This window comes from Oncorhynchus nerka, linkage group LG20 (assembly GCF_034236695.1).
Source record: "Oncorhynchus nerka isolate Pitt River linkage group LG20, Oner_Uvic_2.0, whole genome shotgun sequence".
In the NCBI taxonomy this organism is placed as follows: domain Eukaryota; kingdom Metazoa; phylum Chordata; class Actinopteri; order Salmoniformes; family Salmonidae; genus Oncorhynchus; species Oncorhynchus nerka.
Genome location: NC_088415.1, coordinates 28,166,431 through 28,191,081, shown reverse-complemented (window position 1 = coordinate 28,191,081; position 24,651 = coordinate 28,166,431). Strand labels below are relative to the sequence as shown.

The following is a 24,651-nucleotide window of genomic DNA, read 5'->3' as shown; positions in this document are numbered from 1 at the left end:
TGTTTATTCCCCCCCTCTCTCTCCCTCTGTTTATTCCCCCCTCTCTCTCTGTTTATTCCCCCTCTCTCTCTCCCTTATTTTATCCTCTGCTCTCCCTCTATTTATTCTCTCTCTCTCTGTTTATTCCACCCCCCTCTCTCCCTCTATTTTTATTCTCTCTCTCTCTCTGTTTATTCCCCCCCTCTCTCTCTCTCTCTGTTTATTCCCCCTCTCTCTCTCCCTCTGTTTTATTCCCCCCCCTCTCTCTCTCTCTGTTTATTCCCCCTCTCTCTCTGTTTATTTATCTCTGTTTATTCGCTCTCCCTCTATTTATTCTCTCTCTCTCTGTTTATTCCCCCCCTCTCCCTCTATTTATCTCTCTCTCTCTCTGTTTATTCCCCCCTCTCTCTCTCCCTCTGTTTATTCCCCCTCTCTCTCCTCTGTTTATTCCCCCCCTCTCTCTCTCCTCTCTCTCCTCTGTTTATTCCCCTCTCTCTCTCTCTGTTTATTTCCTCCTCCTATATTTATCCTCTCTCCCTCTATTTATTCTCTCTCTCTCTGTTTATTCCCCCCCCCTCTCTCCCTCTATTTATTCTCTCTCCCTCTGTTTATCCTCTCTCTCTCTGTTTATTCCCCCTGTTTATTCTCTCTCTCTCTATATTTATCTCTCTGCTCTCCCTCTATTTATTTCTCTCTCTCTCTGTTTATTTCTCTCTCTCCTCTATTTATTCCCTCTCTCTCTCCCCTCTGTTTATTCCCCCTCTCTCTCTCTGTTTATTCCCCCTCTCTCTCCCTATATTTATTTCCTCTCTCTCTCTCTCTCTGTTTATTCCCCCCTCTCCTCTCCCTCTGTTTTATTCCCCTCTCTCTCTCTCTGTTTATTCCCCCTCTCTCTCCCTCTGTTTATTCCCCCTCCCTCTCTCTCTGTTTATTCCCCCCCTCTCTCTCCCTCTATTTATTCTCGCTCTCCCTCTATTTATTCTCTCTCTCTCTGTTTATTCCCCCCCTCTCTCCCTCTGTTTATTCTCTCTCTCTCTCTCTGTTTATTCCCCCCCTCTCTCTCTCTCTGTTTATTCCCCCCTCTCTCTCTCTCTGTTTATCCCCCCTCTCTTCCCCCTCTCTCTCTCTGTTTTATCCTCGCTCTCCCTCTATTTATTCTCTCTCTCTCTGTTTATTCCCCCCCTCTCCCTCTATTTATTCTCTCCTCTCTGTTTATTCCCCCCTCTCTCTCTCCCTCTGTTTATTTCCCTCTCTCTCCCTCTGTTTATTCCCCCTCTCTCTCTCTGTTTATCCCCCCCCTCTCCCTCTGTTTATTCCCCCTCTCTCTCCCTCTGTTTATTCCCCCCTCTCTCTCTCTCTGTTTATCCCCCCCTCTCTCTCTCTGTTTATTCCCCCCTCTCTCCTCTGTTTATTCCCCCTCTCTCTCTCTATTTATCCCCGCTCTCCCTCTATTTATTCTCTCTCTCTCTGTTTATTCCCCCCTCTCTCCTCTGTTTTTCTCTCTCTCTCTCTCTGTTTATCCTCCTCGCTCTCCCTCTATTTATTCTCTCTCTCTGTTTATTCCCCCTCTCTCTCCTCTATATCCCCCTTCTCTCTCTCTCTGTTTATTCCCCCCTCTCTCTCTCTCTGTTTATTCCCCCCCTCTCTCTCCCTCTGTTTATCCCCCCCTCTCTCTCTCTCTGTTTATTCCCCCTCTCTCTCCCTATATTTATCCTCTCTCTCTCTGTTTATTCCCCCCCCTCTCTCTCTCTCTGTTTATTCCCCCTCTCTCTCCCTATATTTATCCTCGCTCTCCCTCTATTTATTCTCTCTCTCTGTTTATTCCCCCCTCTCTCTCCCTATATTTATTCTCTCTCTCTCTGTTTATTCCCCCTCTCTCTCTCTCTCTGTTTATTCCCCCTCTCTCTCTCCCTATATTTATCCTCTCTCTCCCTGTTTATTTCCCTCTCTCTCTCTGTTTATTCCCCCCTCTCTCCCTATATTTATTCTCTCTCTCTCTGTTTATTCCCCCCTCTCTCCCTATATTTATTCTCTCTCTCTCTCTCTGTTTATTCCCCCTCTCTCCCTATTTATTATTCCCCCCCTCTCTCTCTCTGTTTATTCCCCCTCTCTCCCTATATTTATTCTCTCTCTCTCCCTCCCTGTTTATTCTCTCTCCCTCTCTCTCTCTCCCTATATTTATTCTCTCTCCCTCTCTGTCTCTCTCTGTTTATTTCTCTCTCTCTCTCTGTTTATTCTCTCTCTCTCTGTTTATTCCCCCTCTCTCTCTCTGTTTATTCCCCCTCTCTCTCTGTTTATCCCCCCCCTCTCTCTCTCTGTTTATTCCCCCTCTCTCTCTCCTATATTTATCCTCGCTCTCCTCTATTTATTCTCTCTCTCTCTGTTTATTCCCCCTCTCTCTCTCCTATATTTATTCTCTCTCTGTTTATTCCCCCCTCTCTCTCTCTGTTTATTCCCCCTCTCTCCCTATTTATCCTCGCTCTCCTTATTTATTCTCTCTCTCTCTGTTTATTCCCCCTCTCTCTCCCCTATATTTATTCTCTCTCTCTCTCTGTTTATTCCCCCTCTCTCTCCCTATATTTATTCTCTCTCTCTCTCTCTGTTTATTCCCCCTCTCTCTCCTATATTTATTTCTCTCTCTCTATTTCTCTCCTCTGTTTATTCCCCCTCTCCTCTGTTTATCTCCCCTCTCTCCCCTCTGTTTATTCCCCCCTCTCTCCCTATATTTATTCTCTCTCTCTCTCTGTTTATTCCCCCTCTCTCCCTATATTTATCCTCTCTCTCCCTCTGTTTATTCCCCCCCTCTCTCCTATATTTATTCTCTCTCTCTCTCTCTGTTTATTCCCCCCTCTCTCTCTCCCTATATTTATCCTCGCTCTCCCTCTGTTTATTCCCCACTCAATTGAAGGGCTTTATTGGCATGGGAAACATATGTTAACATTGCCAAAGCAAGTGAAGTAGATAATAAACAAAAGTGAAATAAACAATACAACTGAACAGTAAACATTACACTCACAGAAGTTCCAAAAGAATAAAGACATTTCAAATGTCATATTATGTCTATATACAGTGTTGTAATGTGCAAATAGTTAAAGTACAAAAGGGAAAATAAATCAACATAAATATGGGTTGTATTTACAATGGTGTTTGTTCTTCACTGGTAACCATTTTCTTGTGGCAACAGCTCACACATCTTGCTGCTGTGATGGCACACTGTGGGGTCTCTCTCTCTCTCTATCCCTCCTCTCATTATTCCTCTCTTAATTCCTTTTCTCTTTTTTGCCTTCTATTTCCCCACTGGTCTGATAATATATACATTATCTCGGTGTAATGTGGTGACCTGTCTCAAACCCTGCTCATTTATGTCATTACGGAGGATGTTGTTATGAGAGTGTCTCAGGTTCAGAGGAGTCTGTATATTAACCTCATCTCTCACTGCCAGTTACCTCTGTCGCTCACTCGCTCGCCCGCATGCACGCACACAGTTGAGCACACACACACACACAGAGACACACACACAGAGACACACACACACAGAGACACACACACAGAGACACACACACACACACACACACACACACACAGAGACACACACACAGAGACACACACACAGAGACACACACACACAGAGACACACACACAGAGACACACACACAGAGACACACACACACACACAGAGACACACACACACACACAGACACACACACAGAGACACACACAGAGAGACACACACAGAGAGACACACACACAGAGAGACACACACACAGAGACACACACACAGAGACACACACACACACAGACACACACACACACACACACACACACACACAGAGACACACACACAGATACACACACACACACAGAGACACACACACAGAGACACACACACAGAGACACACACACAGACACACACACACACACACACACACACACACACACACACACACACACACACACACACACAGTGAACAGAGGTCTGGGGGAAAAGTAGACAGATAGATTGGCACAAATCCACCACCTTGGGATATCAGCAGTTTCAAGCCACTTGTCAACATGAGTATTGGTGATTAAATGAATACCCAGTGACTGATTCATACTTCTGATCATCTGTAACATAGCTCCCCGCAGCTCGGCAGCTTCTCTCAGTAAAACTGTGACAAATGACAGGTCATGTCATCCTTTATGAGGGTAACTTGATCTTCGTACAGCTTCAGAGGGTGCTATCCTGCATGCTGATTGAAGACCTTTCTTATTAATAACTAGAAAAGCCCACTTAATGGTCAGACAATCAATGTCTTTGCCTCAGACATCCAGGCAGCCAACAGGAGAAACGATTGGAGCCCAGTAGGTATAGAGCAGGTCTGACTGATCAGGCAAGAGTCTACCCTAAAGTCTTTATTCTACCTCCAATTAGGGAACGATCCTAACCCTGGTGGCCAGAGTCCTATTATCAGCCCTCTCTATCCAGTAGTCTGGTGTAACGGCTGATGTATTACCCTCCCAGGGATGCCTTATGCTAAGCCTCTAAGATAATGGTCAGGCAGGGACTGTGACAAATCTGAAATCCATTGGTCTGTAAGCTACATAATAGACTGGCCTCTGAACTAGCCAAATGAGGTTTTTAGTTGGTTTTAGGTCAACTATGGGTTTGAAACTATAACTATACAACAGAGGGTTTCTATAGACTAGCTAGCACAATACCATGTCAGCCATATTGAGTGTAACCATGACGGTGAAGTCAAATGTCCATTCTAGTAATTATATTTCTATGCTAGTTGCGCCCTTCTAGGTGGTGTGGTCTTACCTGGGTAATGAGGCTCTTGAGCTCTGTCCTCTCCACCTCCCAGGAGGCCTTAGCGCGGGCAAACTGCTGGGTCAGTTCCTGAGAGCCCTGGCGCTCCTCTCGCAGCTCTCCGCTCAGATCCTGGAGCGCTCCCTTCAGGTCCGCCAGTGTGCTGCTCACGCCGCTCATCTAGGCCACGGACAGGATGGGGAATCAGTGAATGACCGCTCAACGTTATAGAGATGAACATGACATTTGAGAGGATCTCCATGTCATGCACTTGATCAATAACAGCTGTTTCCTGTGTGTTGTCAGGGTTGTCTTCAGTAGACACTAAACAGAAAGAACCGACTGAAACCGAGAGGAACAACCTGAACTTGTCCAATAACAAAGGCTTGTTTTTGTTTTCTGTAGCAAAACATTTTTTGCAACGGTGTGCACTAATGAATATGACCTAGGTGTGACCTGTTCCTGCACCTGTGTGTAGCTCTTCTCCAGCACACAGAGCTCCTTGGAGATGGTGGGGCAGAGGTGCTGCTCCTCTGTGGAGGTAATCTTGTTGTCTCCCTGTTGGGGGTGGGCGGCCAGACTCTCCTCCTCCAACAGCAGGTACAGGTCCTTCAGGCTGTTCACCTGTAGGGAAACACACAGCAAATTAGTAGTCAGCCATGTTTCTTAAACAGCTCATTTATTTGATTTAACCCAGTAAGTTGACTGAGATTCTCATTTACAGCAACAACCTGGGGAATAGTTACAGGATGAACGAGCCAATTGAAAGCTGGGGATGATTAGGTGACCCTGACGGTGGACACCAGGGTTAACAGCCCTACTCTTACAATAAGTGCAATGGAATCTTTAGTGACCACAGAGAGTCAGGACACCTGTTTAACATCCCATCCGAATGACGGCACCCTACACAGGGCAACGTCCCCAATCACTGCCCTGGGTCATTGGGATATTTACATTGTTTTAGACCAGAGGAAAGAGTGCCTCCTACTGACCCTCCAACACTACTTCCAGCAGCATCTGGTCTCCCATCCAGGGACCAACCAGGACAAGCCAACGCTTAGTTTCAGAAGCAAGCCAGAAGTGGGATGCAGGGTGGAATGCTGCTGGCTAACGAGGATAAAATAATATCAACCAACCAAACTACTATGCCACAGCTAAGTGGCTGATTCAAAGGGAGAGGGTGGCTAGTCAGTCCCGTACCTCCAGGACATCCTTGGCCTCCGTGTCCAGCTTGCGTCCCAGCCGCCACTGTTTGAGGAAGCAACGCAGCTTGAGGCTGAGCAGCAGCAGGGTCTGCTTGAGCTGCTGGGACTCCTGCAACATCAGGTTCCTCTCTTGGCTCCAGAACTTCTGCTGCAACCGCGTCTGCAGACTCAGACTCTGTAGCTGGAAGTCCCTTCTTGTCAGGGCCTTCTGGTGCTGCTCCTGCAGCTGGAGACAGAGGGAGAGACAAACACACGCAGGCAGGCAGGCATACGCACACACAAACAGAGAGAGAGAGGAGACAGGCCAGTCAGTGGGCTACAGGGGCTCACAGTGCCAGTGTTGTTATGATAAGGGATTATACGTGCAGCACCGTTTATGGAGTTTGCTTTAGCTGTTTGCTAAGTGGGTGAATGCATGTATATAATAAATTATTGTTGTTGTACATATCATAGTAGTGATACCATACTGTTCTCAGGTGTGGTGCTCTATTAGCATTGACAAGACGTTACAGTAACAATGCTCTGTGTGGTTTAGAAGGGTTTGACTGTAGTGTACATAGATATAGAACAGTTTGATGATTGTGTACCTGTGTTAATGTCTGTGAGCTGCTGTGGGTGGGGCCTCTGTGATCCCGCCTCTCCACAGTCAGTTCCTCCTGCCTCTCCACAGTCAGTTCCTCCTGCCTCTCCACAGTCCGTTCCTCCTGCCTCTCCACAGTCCGTTCCTCCTGCCTCTCCACAGTCCGTTCCTCCTGCCTCTCCACAGTCCGTTCCTCCTGCCTCTCCACAGTCAGTTCCTCCTGCGTCCTGCAAGCATTGTCCCTCGCCTCCAACAGAAGGGCCTGCAGCTCACTGATCTGCTGAGGGAGGGATACACCATTATAGCTAGATTACCATACACTCTGCAATGCTAGAACACCCTGTAAAGTGTAAAGCATACCACAGCACTTCCCACAACTGAAAAATATCCTCCATTCATAAATCAGTTACTGGAGTTACTGTTTCCCGTAGTAGTGTTCTTCTTCACTTCTCGCTAACCCGTGGTGGGGGCCACCCCAGCCTAACCCGTGGTGGGGGCCACCCCAGCCTAACCCGTGGTGGGGGCCACCCCAGCCTACCATTAGCGCTAACCTATGAAATGCTCCTCAAATGGCCTCCGTTCTAATGACAGGCACAAGACCAGCCACTCAAGCTTTTCATTATCACTCAGCGCCCAACATTTTTTCTCTTCACCAATTAGTGTGTAGGATTTGATAAGGTGGGTCAATGGGGGTGTTCTGTGGAAGACTGAAATACCCAGAGGGGCATTAATAGACTCTGAAGGTTTTAAATATTATTCCATTATCCACTGTGTCATAATGTTCCATGGATATCTGTGTTTAATGGCACTTTAAGACTACTGCTGTTGTTTTGAGGTACAATAACAACCTTTATGTTTTGTCCCAAGATTCTCTGAGGGCTTTGACAGATAAGTGAAAATACAATATTATTTTAATGTTAGTTTATTTAGATGTTGCATTGCTGGAATCATTGTTTTTTTCCCCATTTAAAAAAAATTCTTTGCACACTCAATATCTACTACAATCTACTTGGTTATTTACTAACAACTCTAACAACTCTACCCTCCCTGTGTATTCTGAGAGAGTCCCTGCCAGTGCAAGTTCCAATTGCACTATGACACTGTAGCTCACTATTACTCAGCCAGTCACAAATGGATTTGCAGCCCATTTTTTATATAATTTACACCGTAGCCAGCTTCTGCATTTCTCCCCCTTTCTCCTTCTCCTCAGCAGCCTCTGTAAGTGACTTCTGACACCCTCCTTCTCTCACCAAAGGGATCCAAGGAGTAAGAGTGAAGGGAGCTCAATTTCAGCTGCTAAACCTTTCAATTTCCTCACATTCCAAAGCATATTTGCCTCATAGACCATAACAGTTGTATAAAAGGCTTACACTCCCCAGCCAAGCCTTAGACACAGACTCCATGCATATAAATGGATAACCTGCGGTCAGTTTCCAATGCCTTTCACAGCATTCTGTCAGTCGTACTGTCCCGCAGAATAATCTTCTATTTAAGTTCCTTTCTGAGCAGGATATAGTACCCTATTTTTAACATTACACAGTTACTCTGAAAGGGTTGTTTGGTGGTAATGGACACAAGAGGCACCACTCAGTGGGGAGAGACCAGGGCCGTATTCATTAGGCACTAAACAGGAGAAAACTGACTAAAACGGGGAGGGACTACCTGCACAACGTTTTGAAACTATGTTCCCTAATGAATAGGACCCAGAACACAGTCAGCCTGATGGACCCCAGGTTCCCACCAACATCCATGTCCATACATCAGCCCTGTCACGCTTCTATCGACCGACCCTGTCTCTACAGACACACAGAGCACTCAGGCAGTCTGCGTGTCATAACGTCGCCTGGCGTAGGGCCAAGGTGTTACTGCCTGCCTGTCCTATCCCCTGTCCTTTCCTCCTTCCCTCACCGGAGCTGGTCCTGATCTCCCCGGACCTGGCAGCCTCATCATTGATCACTGAGAGGGGAGAGGAGCAGGGAGGATGATAATGTGTAGAAGCCAACAGTAGTTTGTGATGCAGAGGTTACTGAGAGAGACACAGGGTGAATTATTAGACCTACTTATTTCAAACACGTGGCCCGTGGGCCAAAAGTCACCCACAAGCTGATTTAATGTGGCCTGCTGAATGTTGTCATAGTTAGCCGTCTACTATCATTATATAATTCTATATTTCGAGAATGTGTTTACTCTGGAAAACCTTTAATAACCAGCCTACTGACAGCAACAATGAGTTTCTCTAGTTCTCACAGTTAGGGAGTGTGTGTTCAGATGACTAACTGATTATGTGCTACAGTACAGCCCAGAGAGAAACCTTCCCTTTCATGACATATTATAAAAGCAACATTGTATATCCTCTAACAGGAGAGCGATTGTGGCGATTGTGTTGCTCTCTGCTCTATTCATCGCTTCTGCAGTTGCCCCTCCCTCACAGCCCAGGTTTCCAAGGAGACCTGCTAGGAAAGGTCAAACGAACACTGAGCAGCAGACACTTCCTCTGCTCACTTCAAGAGCTGATGTCATTGTGTTTACTGCAGTGTGATTCCAACCTGATTCCCCCACTATCTATCACATGAAAGAACGAGGGAAGCGAGCCTAAAGACAGCCTAAACAGCATGTTTGGGCCATCAAGGAGTGCACAGTGTGTGTGTGTGTGTGTGTGTGTGTGTGCGTGCGTGCGTGCGTGCGTGCGCGTGCGTGTGTGTGTATGCGTATGCATGTGTGTATTTTGACTGTTCTATAGCAGTGACCTACCAGGGCTGTGTCCGTCTCCTGTTTAACCTGGTTCTTGTTGTTGTCAATGTGGCTGTCACCCTCCTCCTCCTCCTGACCTTTCACTTCGCGCTCTGATTGGTCCCTAAAGTCGGGCTGCTGCATGCATGGGCAAGTTAATGAATAAAAATGAAACAAAATAATAAAAAGAGGGAAAGAGGAAGAGAGGAAAGGGAAGGAAGAAGATGAGGGGAGACATATGGTAGGGAGAGAGGGAATCGAAAACAAAACAATACAACCAAAATGGAAGATCCGGAAGACACATTGAAAATAAAAAATGAACCTCACAGGACAAATAAAAGTATGTAAAGGAAAAACAGCTTTGTCAGAGTGGCGTAGGACAGAGTGGAGAACAGAACCAAAACAATGATGAGAAGTACGAGCGACGGCTGGAGGGTTGGGGGATGAGGGTGGGAGTGAAGGACCGTAAGAGGAGAGTGTAGGAGAGGGGATTAACATAATCAAAGGAGTGAAAGAAGAGAGGAAGAAAGGGAAAGGGAAACAAGTGAAGAAAGCAGCGGTCATGGTGCCCATGCAGTGAGAGGGGGGAGAGGGAGGGACGGGGTGAGAGAGGGAGGGACGGGGTGAGAGAAGGAGGGACGGGGTGAGAGAAGGAGAGACGGGGTGAGAGAGGGAGAGACGGGGTGAGAGAAGGAGGGACGGGGTGAGAGAGGGAGAGACGGGGTGAGTGAAGGAGAGACGGGGTGAGAGAGGGAGGGACGGGGTGAGAGAAGGAGGGACGGGGTGAGAGAGGGAGGGACGGGGTGAGAGAGAAAGAAGGAGGGACGGGGTGAGAGAGGGAGGGACGGGTGAGAGAGGGAGGGAGTGAGAGAGGGACGGGGTGAGAGAGGGAGGGACGGGGTGAGAGGGGAGGGACGGGGTGAGAGAGGGAGGGACGGGGTGAGAGAGGGAGGGACGGGGTGAGAGAGGGAGAGACGGGGTGAGAGAAGGAGAGACGGGGTGAGAGAGGGAGAGACGGGGTGAGAGAAGGAGGGACGGGGTGAGAGAGGGAGAGACGGGGTGAGAGAAGGAGAGACGGGGTGAGAGAGGGAGGGACGGGGTGAGAGAAGGAGGGACGGGGTGAGAGAGGGAGAGACGGGGTGAGTGAAGGAGAGACGGTGTAAGAGAGGGAGGGACGGGGTGAGAGAAGGAGAGACGGGGTTCGAGGGAGAGACGGGGGTGAGAGAAGGAGGGACGGGTTGAGAGAGGGAGGGACGGGGTGAGAGAAGGAGAGACGGGGTGAGAGAGGGAGGGACGGGGTGAGAGAGGGAGGGACGGGGTGAGAGAGGGAGGGACGGGTGAGAGAGAAAGAGGGAGGGACGGGGTGAGAGAGGGAGGGACGGGTGAGAGAGGGAGGGACGGGGTGAGAGAGGGAGGGACGGGGTGAGAGGGGAGGGACGGGGTGAGAGAGGGAGGGACGGGGTGAGAGAGGGAGGGACGGGGTGAGAGAAGGAGAGACGGGGTGAGAGAGGGAGAGACGGGGTGAGAGAAGGAGGGACGGGGTGAGAGAGGGAGAGACGGGGTGAGTGAATGAGAGACGGGGTGAGAGAGGGAGAGACGGGGTGAGAGAAGGAGGGACGGGGTGAGAGAGGGAGAGACGGGGTGAGAGAAGGAGAGACGGGGTGAGAGAGGGAGAGACGGGGTGAGAGAAGGAGGGACGGGGTGAGAGAGAGGGAGAGACGGGGTGAGTGAAGGAGAGACGGTGTAAGAGAGGGAGGGACGGGGTGAGAGAAGGAGAGACGGGGTTCGAGGGAGAGACGGGGTGAGAGAAGGAGGGACGGGTTGAGAGAGGGAGGGACGGGGTGAGAGAAGGAAGAGACGGGGTGAGAGAGGGAGAGACGGGGTGAGAGAAGGAGGGACGGGGTGAGAGAGGGAGAGACGGGGTGAGAGAAGGAGAGACGGGGTGAGAGAGGGAGAGACGGGGTGAGAGAAGGAGGGACGGGGTGAGAGAGGGAGAGACGGGGTGAGTGAAGGAGAGACGGTGTAAGAGAGGGAGGGACGGGGTGAGAGAAGGAGAGACGGGGTTCGAGGGAGAGACGGGGTGAGAGAAGGAGGGACGGGTTGAGAGAGGAGGGACGGGGTGAGAGAAGGAGAGACGGGGTGAGAGAGGGAGGGACGGGGTGAGAGAAGGAGGGACGGGGTGAGAGAGAAAGAGGGAGGGACGGGGTGAGAGAGGGAGGGACGGGTGAGAGAGGGAGGGACGGGGTGAGAGAGGGAGGGACGGGGTGAGAGGGGAGGGACGGGGTGAGAGAGGGAGGGACGGGGTGAGAGAGGGAGGGACGGGGTGAGAGAAGGAGAGACGGGGTGAGAGAGGGAGAGACGGGGTGAGAGAAGGAGGGACGGGGTGAGAGAGGGAGAGACGGGGTGAGTGAAGGAGAGACGGGGTGAGAGAGGGAGAGACGGGGTGAGAGAGGGAGAGACGGGGTGAGATAGGGAGGGACGGGGTGAGAGAAGGAGAGACGGGGTGAGAGAAGGAGAGACGGGGTTGAGAGAGGGAGAGACGGGGTGAGAGAGGGAGAGACGGGGTTGAGAGAGGGAGAGACGGGGTTGAGAGAGGGAGAGACGGGGTGAGAGAGGGAGAGACGGGGTGAGAGAGGGAGAGACGGGGTGAGAGAGGGAGAGACGGGGTGAGAGAGGGAGAGACGGGGTGAGAGGGAGAGACGGGGTGAGAGAGGGAGGGACGGGGTGAGAGAGGGAGAGACGGGGTGAGAGAGGGAGGGACGGGGTGAGAGAGGGAGGGACGGGGTGAGAGAGGAGAGACGGGGGAAGGAGAAGGAGGGACGGGTTGAGAGAGGGAGGGACGTTTTGAGAGAGGGAGAGACGGGTTGAGAGAAGGAGAGACGGGGTGAGAGAGGGAGGGATGAGATGGGGAGGGAGAGACGGGGGAGAGAGGGAGAGGCGGGGTGAGAGAGGGAGGGATGAGATGGGGAGGGAGAGACGGGGGGATGGGGTGAGAGAGGGAGGGACGGGGGGAGAGAGCGGATGGGGTTGGGACTCAGTTGGCCTCTAATGGAGCTTAACTCTAAGCATAGAACCAACTTTACTAGAGTGCATTTACTTGGATATGCAAATTGTATTTTGATGTGTGTAAATAGATGGTGGCTTACGGCTTCTATGATTTCTTTATCATTCTAGTTGTCATGCAGCACAGTGGTGGCTCCATTTGAGCCCTGAGCTCTATGTAGCATCTATAACAGGTTATAAGGCATCAAAGCAGCATGCGTGTCATGTCATGTGTGCCGGCAGGGAGAAACCATAGTGTGAGCTGGGAAGGGGTGGGAGCAAACGGAACAGAAATAATAGCCTTGCTACAAAAAAGGAGCATATGAAAGAAAAGGAAAGAAACAAATTCAATAATAAATGAGTGGTGGGAAGAGGAGGGTGTTCATTCTTACCTTCTGCCCTGCAGTGATCTCACCCGCCTGGTCGTCTGGAGGGCATCGGTGTGAGGCAGAGGGCGTATCCAAGTCTCCAGCTTCGGACAGTAGAGGCAGGGGTGATGCCACCTCCACCTGCTCCCTCCCAGGAGGGGCGCTGCCAAGGCTCTCCACTCGCTTCACGAAGGCCTGGAGCTGGGTGTGCAGTGCTCTCAGCCTGCCCATCAGAGCCTCCACCAGGGGCAGGTCCTGGAGCTCTGAGGGTTGGGACTGCTGGCTCTTCTCTGGGACACAGGGCTCTGCAGTCTCCCCGGAGGAGTTGGAGGAGGTCTTGCGGTAGAGGGAGAGGGAGGGGCAGTTGGAATCGGAAGCGGTCAGCAGCTGTATGGCTGTAGAGATGAGGCGGGCCTGGTCCCTCATGGCCAGCAGGGCCTCATGGTCATTCAGCCCCAGGGGGACGTTACCGTGCAGGTGAATGGGAACCCCCGTGGACGTCTTCTTCTCCTTCTCCTCCAGGGGCTTGTTCTCCCCTCCGATGGGGCCTTCCCGGCACGCTTGGCTGGGGAGGCACTCGGCCGAGTCCCCTGCCTCAGCGTCGGTCTCCAGGGCGGGCCTAGAAGAGCTGTGGTAGGAGGCCAGGTCGCAGCGCTGCAGGTTGGACAGCAACACACGGTTCTCGTACTGGAGCTTCTTCACTTTGCCGCTCAGCTCCCCGATCTGGAGCCTGGCGGCCTGCAGCAGCTCCTCATGGGGGGCCTCGGTGCTGATGAGAGCTCCCCCACCATGACCATCCTCCAGGAGAGAGATGGACGAGGAGTCATCCTGGTTTGGGTCCAACGTCAGCGGCAGCTCCGACTTGTAGCGGTTGATCTCATTCATCAGCAGCTTGTTCTGCTCCTCCATCTCCAGCAGCGAGCGCCGTAGCAGCTCCGCTTCCTCCTCCACAAACTGCAGGTGCCTCTGGAGCTCCATCACGTTATCCAGACCTCCTCCTCCAGGGCCTCCCATGCCTCCCAGCCCCAGCCCTGGAGGCAGCTCCTGGCCCTTCATGTCGTCCATCTCGGCCCGTAGGCCACGGTTCTCCACCTCTAGTTCCACGATGCGCCGGCTCAGCAGGTTGGCTTCCTCCTCCACCAGCTTCAGGTGAACTCTAACCTCGGCCTCACGGGTGTGGGGTGAGTCGTTGACCTCCTCCACGGTGAGTGAGGCGTCCACATCGCCGTAGACCGAGCGGTACTTGGCCAGCTCCTCCCGCATGGCCTCGCTGTCCTTGGCCATCTTGGTCAGCTTCTTGCACATGAGAACGGACTCCTCCTTGGCAAAATGGAGCTGGCACTTGAGGTCAGAGTTGTCCTCCTGCTGGCCCCAGAGAGGCACAGAGACCAGCTGTTAGGAACACTGACAACACACTGACTCACTCACACACACAATGACAATATATCCTTTCACATACCACAGAGAGAGAGACCGAGAGAGAAAGATTGCGAGGCCAAAATTATAAAAAAACGAATTGTGTGGGAGTTTCTTTCTGGCTTAAACTCATCTGACATCCTCATATTAACCCCTTCAAATATTTAGACCAATGCTATGGATTTTTTGGGGGCAAAGTGGGATAGGTTGATGCAACACTGGGAATCATGCATACTATATTACAGTGTAATGTGTGCTAGCTGGGGGCATTGAGGTACATTGGTGTATTTATAAAAGACATAAGCTATTTTGAATATTAAACACCCGCTATTATTTAACCAACTGACTCAAAATGGTGAAGACCCATTAAATAATGTGTTGTGTACTTTATTGGTGATGGGGCTATTTCCCAGAACATCAAACACAGTCTGGAGAAGGTTTACACCAATTACACTATGTCACAGTGGCACTCCACTGCATTAACCTCATCCCCACAGAAATGGAGGAAGAGAGAGCGAGAGCGAACACTATGGAACACACATTTTTTACTTTCTTATCCTGGAATATAGGTCTGCTTTTGGATTAAAGAGCAGGAACCCAGACTTCATCAAATAAATGAGCATCCTACAAGAAACATGGTATAGAGGAGATGGACCCGCTGGTTGCCCTCTAAGTTACAGTGTGCTGTTAGTCCCATCCACCAAACTACCAGGTGTGAAACAAGAAAAAAGACTCAGGGTGTAAGCTAATTTGGTATAGAGAACACCTAACCCACTCTATCAAATTAATCAGGAACATTTTACATTTGGTTAGAAATAAATAAGGAAATAATCTCAATAGAGAAAAATATCCTCCTGTATTCTACCTAAGGTGCCTTCGGAAAGTATTCAGACCCCTTGACTTTATCCACATTTTGTTAGGTTACAGCCTTATTCTAAAATTGATTCAATTGTTTCTGTTCCGGGCCTCCCGGGTGGCACAGTGGTCTAAGGCACTGCATCGCAGTGCTAGCTGTGCCACCAGAGACTCTGGGTTCGTGCCCAGGCTCTGTCGCAGCTGGCCGCGACCTGGAAGGCCATGGGGCGACGCACAATTGGCCTAGCGTCGTCCGGGTTAGGGAGGGTTTGGCCGGTAGGGATATCCTTGTCTCATCGTGCTCTAGCGACCCCTGTGGTGGGCTGGGCGCAGTGCACGCTAACCAGGTCGCCAGGCGCACAGTGTTTCCTCCAACACATTGGTGCGGCTGGCTTCCGGGTTGGATGCGCGCTGTGTTAAGGTTAGGCTGCCAGCTCTAAGAAGAGTCTTGGTGGTTACAAATGTCTTTAATTTAAGAATGATGGCGGTCACTTTGTCCTTGGCGACCTTCAATGCTGCATACATTTTTTTGGTACCCTTCCCCAGATCTGTGCCTCGGCACAATCCTGTCTCAGGTCGCTACGGACAATTCCGTCGACCTCATGGCTTGGTTTTTGCTCTGAGATACACTGTCAACTGTGGGACCTTATATAGACAGGTGTGTGCCTTTCTAAATCATGCCCAATCAATTGAATTTACCACAGGTGGACTCCAATCAAGTTGTAGAAACATCTCAAGGATGATCAATGGAAACAGGATGCGCCGGAGATCAATATCGAGCCTCATGGCAAAGGGTCTGAATACTTATGTAAATAAGGTATTCATGTTTTTTTATTTTTTATAAATTTACAAAAAATGTGCTTTGTCATTATGTGGTATTGTGTGTAGATTGATGATTAATTATTTATTTTGTTACAATAAGGCTGTAACGTAAAAACATTTGTATAAAGGGGTCTGAATACATTCCCGAATCCACTGTATTTTCCCTTTCATACTTCTTTTAAAACTTTTGTGTGTAATGTTTCATGTTCCTTATTGATTGTTTATTTCCCTTGTTTATTTCCCTTTGTTTATGGTCTATTTCACTTGCTTTGGCAATGTAAACATATGTTTCCCTTTGAATTGAGAGAGAGAGGAATGTGCTGAGCTGCTCATGTCAAACTAGTAATACTGTATGAAGTGCTATCTGTGAATCATCTCTCCCATCAACTACCATCCCCAACTCCCACTATGGACTAAATTGTGAAAGCGAGAACAATCAGTGTAACTGTAATACTTTAGTACTGACTTTGGGTTCAATAGCTGAGGTAAGAATCAGAGGTGAGTGTCTGGAGACAAACTGCTGCAGCTGCAGTCTGTTTCTTTGGTTGAGTCGTTTGCAAATCTATATGAGATTTTCCTTTTGGCTGTTCAATGTAGAAAAAACATTGAAGGTCTCTGTTGGTCTAAGTTACCTGGACAGATGGCTTCTTCTCTGGCTTGTTGTTTGGCCGACCGCCTCTCTTCTTCAGAGAGTTCTGGAAATAGAGAGAAACACATACAATTCACAATAATTAGTATCAATCAATCAATGAAATTATATTTCCATTGCCCTTTCAATAACAACGTTTGTCACAAAGTGCTTTTACAGTAACCCGACCTAATGTTAGACCCTAGACCCCCAAAGAGCTAGCACCAGCACATTGGCTAAGGTGTAATACAACATAATAATACCACCTTGAGTCTATAGACTTCTCCCCTGCCCCCCACCCCCTCGGGCCTGCCCTTTCACCCAGTTTATCATCACCATGGAGACGTTTATCCCCACAGTGACACCAATAGGAGTGTGGAGCTACAGTTGACTGCATTTCTACTATGTAAACAGAGAGTATAAGATAAAGAGGGGGAGATGAGGGAGAGGGTGGGAGGATAGGTAGAGAAAGGGGAAGGAGAGAGAGAGGAGTGTGAGAGAAAAGGGAAAGGATAGAGAGAGAACAAGAGAGAGGAGAGAGAAAGATGAAAGAGTTGAAGAGAAAGAGAGGGAGAGAGGGAGGGATAGAGGAGAGAGAGAACGGAAGAGAGGGAAGGATAGAGAGAAAGAAATGTGTGTAAACTGAGACGAGACAATAAAGAGAACATGAGCACCGTTGCTAATGACAGCCAGCTCCTCCCCTGGTCACCTGGGCCCCAGTACACTGAGTTAGATCCTAATAGATCCTCATTCCTACCAGATTCCTGAGAGATCACACACACACACAACACTCACTCTCGCTAAGGCGTTTCCATGGAAACTGGCTACTTTCTCCGCACTGAGCTGACTGGTGGAAAAAGCAGGGATTTCCAGTCCACTCTGCTGTGTCTTATTCAATCAAGTTGAAAACAAACAAGACCCTGCTACCAGGACATTATATAGCCTTTAATATAGCCCCCCCCCCCCACACACACTCCATCCAGAACCAATTCCCCTAGTGGAAAAAGCCAGCTGGAGAGAAAGCAGGGTAACTAGACTGGATTTAAAGTGGTGCTGGTACAGCATAAAGAGCAGCATCCAATCCAATCTCAGACCCCATTTTGTGTTTGCTGACAATGTCACACAGTTTAGCTGAGAACCTTTTAATGGTGCTAAACTTCACTGTGGAATCAATGGTGCGGAGAGATAATGGAACTATTGATCTGGACACATATCGACCAACTTTGGGACACTTTTCCGTTTTGTTTCGACCATTGGTTTGGTCAGGCCAGCTGCAACAGTCTCGCTATGACAAGTGACAGGGATGTAAAGGTGTCACTGTGACAGGCAAGTCAACACTATTCTAACACAGAGCTAAACCACAATACCTATTCATCATCTATAAATCCCATTTATGATACATCTCGTAGATTTTTTTTCTGTCCCCTAAACCTATTTTGTTATCTGTATCAAATATCAATAACTTTAACACTTCCCCCTCGTCCTTCCCTCCTCCCCTCCCACACTAAAGCTCTCCCGGTGCATCCCAAATGGCACTCAATTCCCCATGTTGTGCCCTATGGGCCCTGGTCAAAAGTAGTGCAATTTATAGGGGACATGGTGGCATTTGGGACACTGCCCTGCTCTGCGATCTCACGTCCCGAAAAGAACCAGACAAAATTCCACCCACTCTGCCAAGTTGATGTAATCGGCCGGCTCTCTCTGCACAACAGCCACGTGTCATCCAGAACACAAGGTCACTCACACAAACAATGCAGTAAAACACAGAGAATATTGGGACAACGTTAGGGAGATGAGCTTTCAAATGAGGTTTCTGTATGTAAAATGGTGCCACTCCAGGCCTGCCTGTCTCATGCCTTTACACACACATACACAGTGTACAGTTAAAGACACACACACACGCACAGAAATATACGCACGCACGCACACACACGATGTATGCATGCACACACACCCTACCGTTAGCAAAAGAAGTATTGAAAAGCATGTGCCTGTGCTATCTGATGCCATGGTCCTGTGGGTGTATGTCAACAGGTTGTAACTCTAGATGTGTGGGCTGGGTAACCTGAGGCCTGGAGGGGGTAGGTAGGTCAAATAATCCCTGGCTGGATGTCTCTCTCCTGGGAGAGGGAGGTAGAGATGTGTGGACCTGGCCATCATGCCTGACACACTTATGCCTACTACAGCTCTGCTAGGTTTGGCTTGGCTTGGCCCTATAGTGTAATTCAGCCATAAGTCATCTAAGTCTGACTGGACTTAGGAAATAATGCCTGGAGCACAGGAAATAACTGAGACGTTGTCATGCCTTTGTCATGGATGAGGAACCATGCCGGCATCCTTTCTTACACAACCTCACAGTCCACAGCTGGGAAAGATACACTTGTGTAATGGGCTCAACAATGAATGTTAGGATAGGAATGGGCATCATCTCAACATTCATGTGGGTTTTCTGGATATCTCATGGGTTATGGATCTGTGTGTGGGGAGCGGTTAACCTTTTACTGCACTGGGCTAAATCAGGGTCACACAGAGTGTTTGTTGGCAGTCTTAAACAAATCTACTCTGAAACAAAAGTATACACCTCACACACACATTATGGGCTTAAAGAAAAAATATATATTTTCACATTTTAGTCATTTAGCAGGCGCTCTTATCTAGAGCGACTTACAGGAGCAATTAGGGTTAAGTTCCTTGCTCAAAGGCACATCGACTGATTTTTCACCTAGTTGGCTCAGGGATTGGAACCAGCTACCTTCACCGTCGACTCAACTAAGTGACAAGACACAGCAGCACAGTATTCCAATTTCTCCTTCCTTTGTTTCTGTGTCTGCCGTATCTAAACCGTTACAAGGTGTGAGACAAGGGAGTAAGAAAGGAGGGAGAAAAACCTAGGGAGAGAGGGGAGTGGGGAATTGGGAGGGAGGTAAGGAGGAGTGGGAGAGAGTGAGAGAGAGAGTGGGGGATAGCGTTATGCTGACTAGTTTAGAAAGGAGGGAGAAAAACCTAGGGAGAGAGGGGAGTGGGGAATTGGGAGGGAGGTAAGGAGGAGTGGGAGAGAGAGAGAGAGAGTGGGGGATAGCGTTATGCTGACTAGTTTAAAAAGGAGAGAGGGGAGAGAGGGGAGTGGGGAATTGGGAGGGAGGTAAGGAGGAGTGGGAGAGAGAGAGAGAGTGGGGGATAGCGTTATGCTGACTAGTTTAGAAAGAAGAGAGGGGAGAGAGGGGAGTGGGGAATTGGGAGGGAGGTAAGGAGGAGTGGGAGAGAGAGAGAGAGAGTGGGGGATAGCGTTATGCTGACTAGTTTAGAAAGGAGAGAGGGCAGAGAGGGGAGTGGGGAATTGGGAGGGAGGTAAGGAGTAGTGGGAGAGAGTGAGAGAGAGAGTGGGGGATAGCGTTATGCTGACTAGTTTAGAAAGGAGAGTAATAGTTTACCGGAGACCACGGCATGCCTAGATAGATGAGGGGTCATGACCCTGACGTGATCAGAGGAAAAATAGTCCCACGCGCCCACTGATGAATCCGTCAGGCACTAAAACAATGGATCGCTCCGCCAGCCTGAAGCACAATCACACAGGGGAACTACAACCAACGCAGCCATCACACAATATGGCTTTATCATATCATATCATATTATGAAATTAGAAATATGAATATCCAATCAGTAGGGTTATTAAAAACCAGTCGATGACATTCTTGCTGTAAGAATGGTGCTATTGCAGTAGCAGACGAGGCAAGTTCTAAATTCAATCTGCATTCTAAATTCAATCTGCATTCTATCTGCATTGCAGAAGGAGAAGTGAGTAGAATAGTCTATTTGCATGACACTCCCCGGACTGCTGTATGCAGAGCTGCAGGTGTGATATGATGTGAGTAGAGTTGACAACAGCAGACAATACACTCCCCCACTCTGTTTGCTTTTGCTCTTATCCACAGAACAATCAATAGTGCTCGGTTCAACCCAAGTTTGAGATCCAGGGGGTGAGATATTTGTCTCCTTGTTACCAAACTCACTGCTCCATCGTGTGAAGACTGTCAGAAAGAAGGCTGTTGATTGGTCTGACCCTGTGTGTCCACTGGTCTAACTATGTTTCATCAATTTCAAGCAGAGCAGACAGAGTAATGTTTGAAATGTGTGTGTGTGTGTGTTTCTGTCTGTTGGTGTGTCAGTCTGTGTATGGTGAGTGAAGGGCAACAATGAGTTGAGGAGAGGGGGGGATCTAGACGTCCTCTAAAGCATGTCAGCACAGCACAATCCAGGGGAACAGACATCATGAACACTAGCCACCAGTCCCCTATCTGTCTCAAGCCCTCCTCTCCTCTCTTCAGGCTCCTATTGTCCCTGTACTGCACTCACAATGGTCCCAATCCCCAACCCTGTATTCACCCAGTCCCAGGGATGAAATGTAAACCCTGACTCTAAGCAAGGAGCTCTGCAGGAGTAGAGAGAGAAATTGAGAGAGAGAAAGAGAGAGTGGGGGAGATTAAGCCAATCTGCATAGGAATGGAGAGTAAGAGTGAGAGATGGAAGGGGGAGGGAGACATAAGGATACATATTTAATTTCCTAAACTACAGCGAGCCTTCGTTACAGAGATTGGGGGGATGGATGTATCATCCATTATCCCACTGCCACAGACCATCATAAGTTCCCATGACAAATGCTTGTGCACTCCCTCGTTGAGTTTCTGACAGTGGTGGCCAACGAAACAAATTGGTGAAAGTGGGGGGGGGAGAGGTAGCCTCGCAAAGGATGTGAAACAGCCTGGTTTTTACAAGAGGAAAGGAAAGGGTTGAAAAAACATGGGAGGACAGGAAATGAAGACCCTTGAAATTCATCTTGACACGAGACGGCTTCGCTCTTCAAAAACCAATGGAAATAATGACAAACGGCCCTCTCTTTCAGTTCCTGACGCTATACATACAATTGGAAATGTGATGATTTGCATACGGATTACTCAGAGATGTTAACATGAACACATGTTGTTGCACATACTATTTATTTTCCAATGTTGTATTAACCAAAACATACAGAACAGGAACACACACAGGCCTGAGAGATACACTATATACTATTACACAGATTGAGAAAAATCTGTTCTGAATATCCAGAAAAGCCAAAGGATTTGAAGCAGTTTTTCACCTGCCCTTCACTTCATCCCCCCAACACCCGTGCCTCAATCCTTCATCCCCCAAGCTCCCCGTGCCTCAACCCTTCATCCCCCAACACCCGTGCCTCAATCCTTCATCCCCCAAGCTCCCCGTGCCTCAACCCTTCATCCCCCAAGCTCCCCGTGCCTCAACCCTTCATCCCCCAAGCTCCCCGTGCCTCAACCCTCCCTCCCCAAGCTCCCCGTGCCTCAACCCTTCATCCCCCATGCTTCCCTTGCTTCAACCCTTCATTCCCCATGCTTCCCTTGCTTCAACCCTTCATCTCCCCAGCTCCCCATGCCTCAACCCATCATCCCCCAGCTCCCCGTTCTTCAACACTTCATCCCCCAGCTCCCCGAGCTTCTACCCTTCATCCACCCCAGCTCCCTATGCCTCAACCTTCCCCGCCCAGCTCCCTATGCCTCAATCCTTCATTCCCCCAGCTTCCCATACTTCAACCCTTCATCCCCCGTGCCTCAACCTTTCATCCCCCAGCTCCCTGTGCCTCACCCCTTCATCCCCGGGCCTCAAACCTTCATCCCCCAGCTTTCCATGCCTCAAGCCTCCATCCTTCCAGCTCCCCATGCCTCACCCCTTCATCCCCCATACCTCCCCCAGCTCCCCATGCCTCACCCCATTCATCCCTCCATCCCACAGTTCCCCCTTGCCTCAACCCTTCACCCCCCAGCTTCCCATGCCTCCCTCCTTCATCCCCAAATCTCCCCATGCCTCAAAACCTCCATCCCACAGTTCCCCCTTGCCTCAACCCTTTACCCCCACCAGCTTCCCATGCCTCCCCCTTCACCCCCAGCTTCCCATGCCTCAAGCCTCCATCCTTCCAGCTCTCCATGCCTCAAACCTTCATCCGCCCCAGCACCCCATGCCTCCCCCAGCACCCCATGCCTCAACCCTCCATCCCCCATGCCTCAACCCTCCATCCCCCAGCCCTCAACCCTTCATCCCCCAGCACCCCATGCCTCAACTCTTCATCCACCCAGCTCCCCATGTCTCAACCCTTCATCCACCCAGCTCCCCATGCCTCAACCCTTCATCCACCCAGCTCCCCATGCCTCAACCCTTCATCCCCCAGCCTCCCATGCCTCAACCCTTCATCCCCCAGCTCCCCATGCCTCAACCCTCCATCCCCCAGCCCTCAACCCTTCATCTCCCAGCTCCCCATGCCTCAACCCTTCATCCACCCAGCTCCCCATGCCTCAACCCTTAATCCCCCAGCTCCCCATGCCTCAACCCTTCATCCACCCAGCATCCTATCCCTCAAACCTTCATCCTCCCCAGCACCCCATGCCTCAACCCTCCATCCCCCATGCCTCAACCCTCCATCCCCCAGCCCTCAACCCTTCATCCACCCAGCTCCCCATGCCTCAACCCTTCATCCACCAAGCTCCCCATGCCTCAACCCTTCATCCACCCAGCTCCCCATGCCTCAACCCTTCATCCACCCAGCTCCCCATGCCTCAACCCTTCATTCCCCAGCACCCCAAGCCTCAACCCTCCATCCCTCAACCCTTCATCCACTCAGCTCCCCATGCCTCACTCCTTCATCCCCCAGCTCCCCATGCCTCACCCCTTCATCCCCCAGCTCCCCGTGCCTCAACCCTTCATCCCCCAGCTCCCCGTGCCTCAACCCTTCATCCACCCAGCCTCCCATGCCTCAACCCTTCATCCACCCAGCTCCCCATGCCTCACCCCTTCATCCCCCAGCTCCCCATGCCTCACCCCTTCATCCCCCAGCTCCCCATGCCTCACCCTTCATCCCCCAGCTCCCTGTGCCTCAACCCTTCATCCCCCAGCTCCCCATGCCTCAACCCTCCATCCCCAACCCTTCATCCCCCAGCTCCCCATGCCTCAACCCTTCATCCACCCAGCTCCCCATGCCTCAACCCTTCATCCACCCAGCTCCCCATGCCTCAACCCTTCATCCCCCAGCTCCCCATGCCTCAACCCTTCATCCACCAGCTCCCCATGCCTCAACCCTTCCTCCCCCAGCTCCCCATGCCTCAAACCTTCATCTATTCAACACCTCTTACTCTACATTTCCATTGTCTGAGTAATACAAAGCTGATTGGCCAAAACCTGAAAGCCTGGCGATCCCTGCTGCAGGCAGCTCTCCCACCCCCTCCTTCTCTTCCCTGTCCTCTCTCTCCCTTCTCCCTCAATTGAGGACACCTGAGCTGATAGCAACTGTTACCATGGCATCACAGAGAGAGCCCATATGTTAATGAGAAAACACACACACAATCCCCAGCATTGAGACAACCCTATAGCTCTTCCCCAACCATCTGTCCAAGGGTATGTAACAGAGGGTGTCCCAAACACACACAGACCCTGTTACAACCCTAAAAATAGTCCCCCATCTTTGACAACAGAGCCCCATCGCCCCTCCGTATCCCTCCCCCACAGCACCCATGTAGAGCATCAGTGACACCTCCCAGAATATGCCTCTGTGATTGTGGTGACCGGGGTGACGGAGGGAGAGGAGCAGTGACTGGACTTATTTGTAATTAGCGCTGTGAAACAGTGTTATAATTGTGCCCTGAATGGGGGAGTTCTTTCTGAGCTTGAGGGAACACAACATATTGACTGGCCCTATCCATTTAGATTATGAGTCTACTCCAGAGTTGACTTCGGAGAGTGGAGAGGACAACAATAGGAGGTCATTTCCAGGTCGTGATAGAATGATGTTGGACAGTGGAGGTGATGTATTTTGTTCTCTTGTTTTGACCCAGTCAAAGTAACAATTACGCTATGAAAAATATCCCATTATAATCCATGCACATGGAATAAAGTTCGAATAAAAGTAAGGGATGAAATTAAGATGTTATCCCTCCATCCAACCACCCTTTAGATGAGTGTCATTGTTTAAACAGCCACACAAATACTAGGAAAAAACCTGCTGAACTCCTGACGTTCACCCTTTCATCTCCCCCTTGAATGTGCTGAAACCAGCATCACTTCTAGGTTAAGTCCCAAATGGCACCCTATTCCCCATGGGCCCTGACCAAAAGAAGTGCACTATATAGGGAATATGGTGCCATTTGGGACAAACCCCTAGAATGGACTTGTCCTGC

General features: G+C 49.9%; 1 protein-coding gene across 4 annotated transcripts in view; it reads right to left on the bottom strand.

The window, feature by feature from the left end:
- The window catches only part of LOC115102193 (microtubule cross-linking factor 2-like), a 94,692-nt gene that overhangs the window by 29,285 nt on the left and 40,756 nt on the right, over positions 1-24,651 (bottom strand). The window contains exons 4-10 of one of the 4 annotated variants that reach the window (XM_029621848.2): positions 16,422-16,484; positions 12,721-14,061; positions 9,308-9,424; positions 6,564-6,836; positions 5,972-6,202; positions 5,240-5,395; positions 4,784-4,951 (exon numbers count right to left, since the gene is read on the bottom strand). In XM_029621848.2, coding sequence (XP_029477708.2) covers positions 4,784-4,951; positions 5,240-5,395; positions 5,972-6,202; positions 6,564-6,836; positions 9,308-9,424; positions 12,721-14,061; positions 16,422-16,484 — 2,349 coding nt within the window. The remainder of the gene's footprint in view (positions 1-4,783; positions 4,952-5,239; positions 5,396-5,971; positions 6,203-6,563; positions 6,837-9,307; positions 9,425-12,720; positions 14,062-16,421; positions 16,485-24,651) is intronic. The other 3 variants (XM_029621852.2, XM_029621851.2, XM_029621849.2) reach the window with 3 other exon arrangements.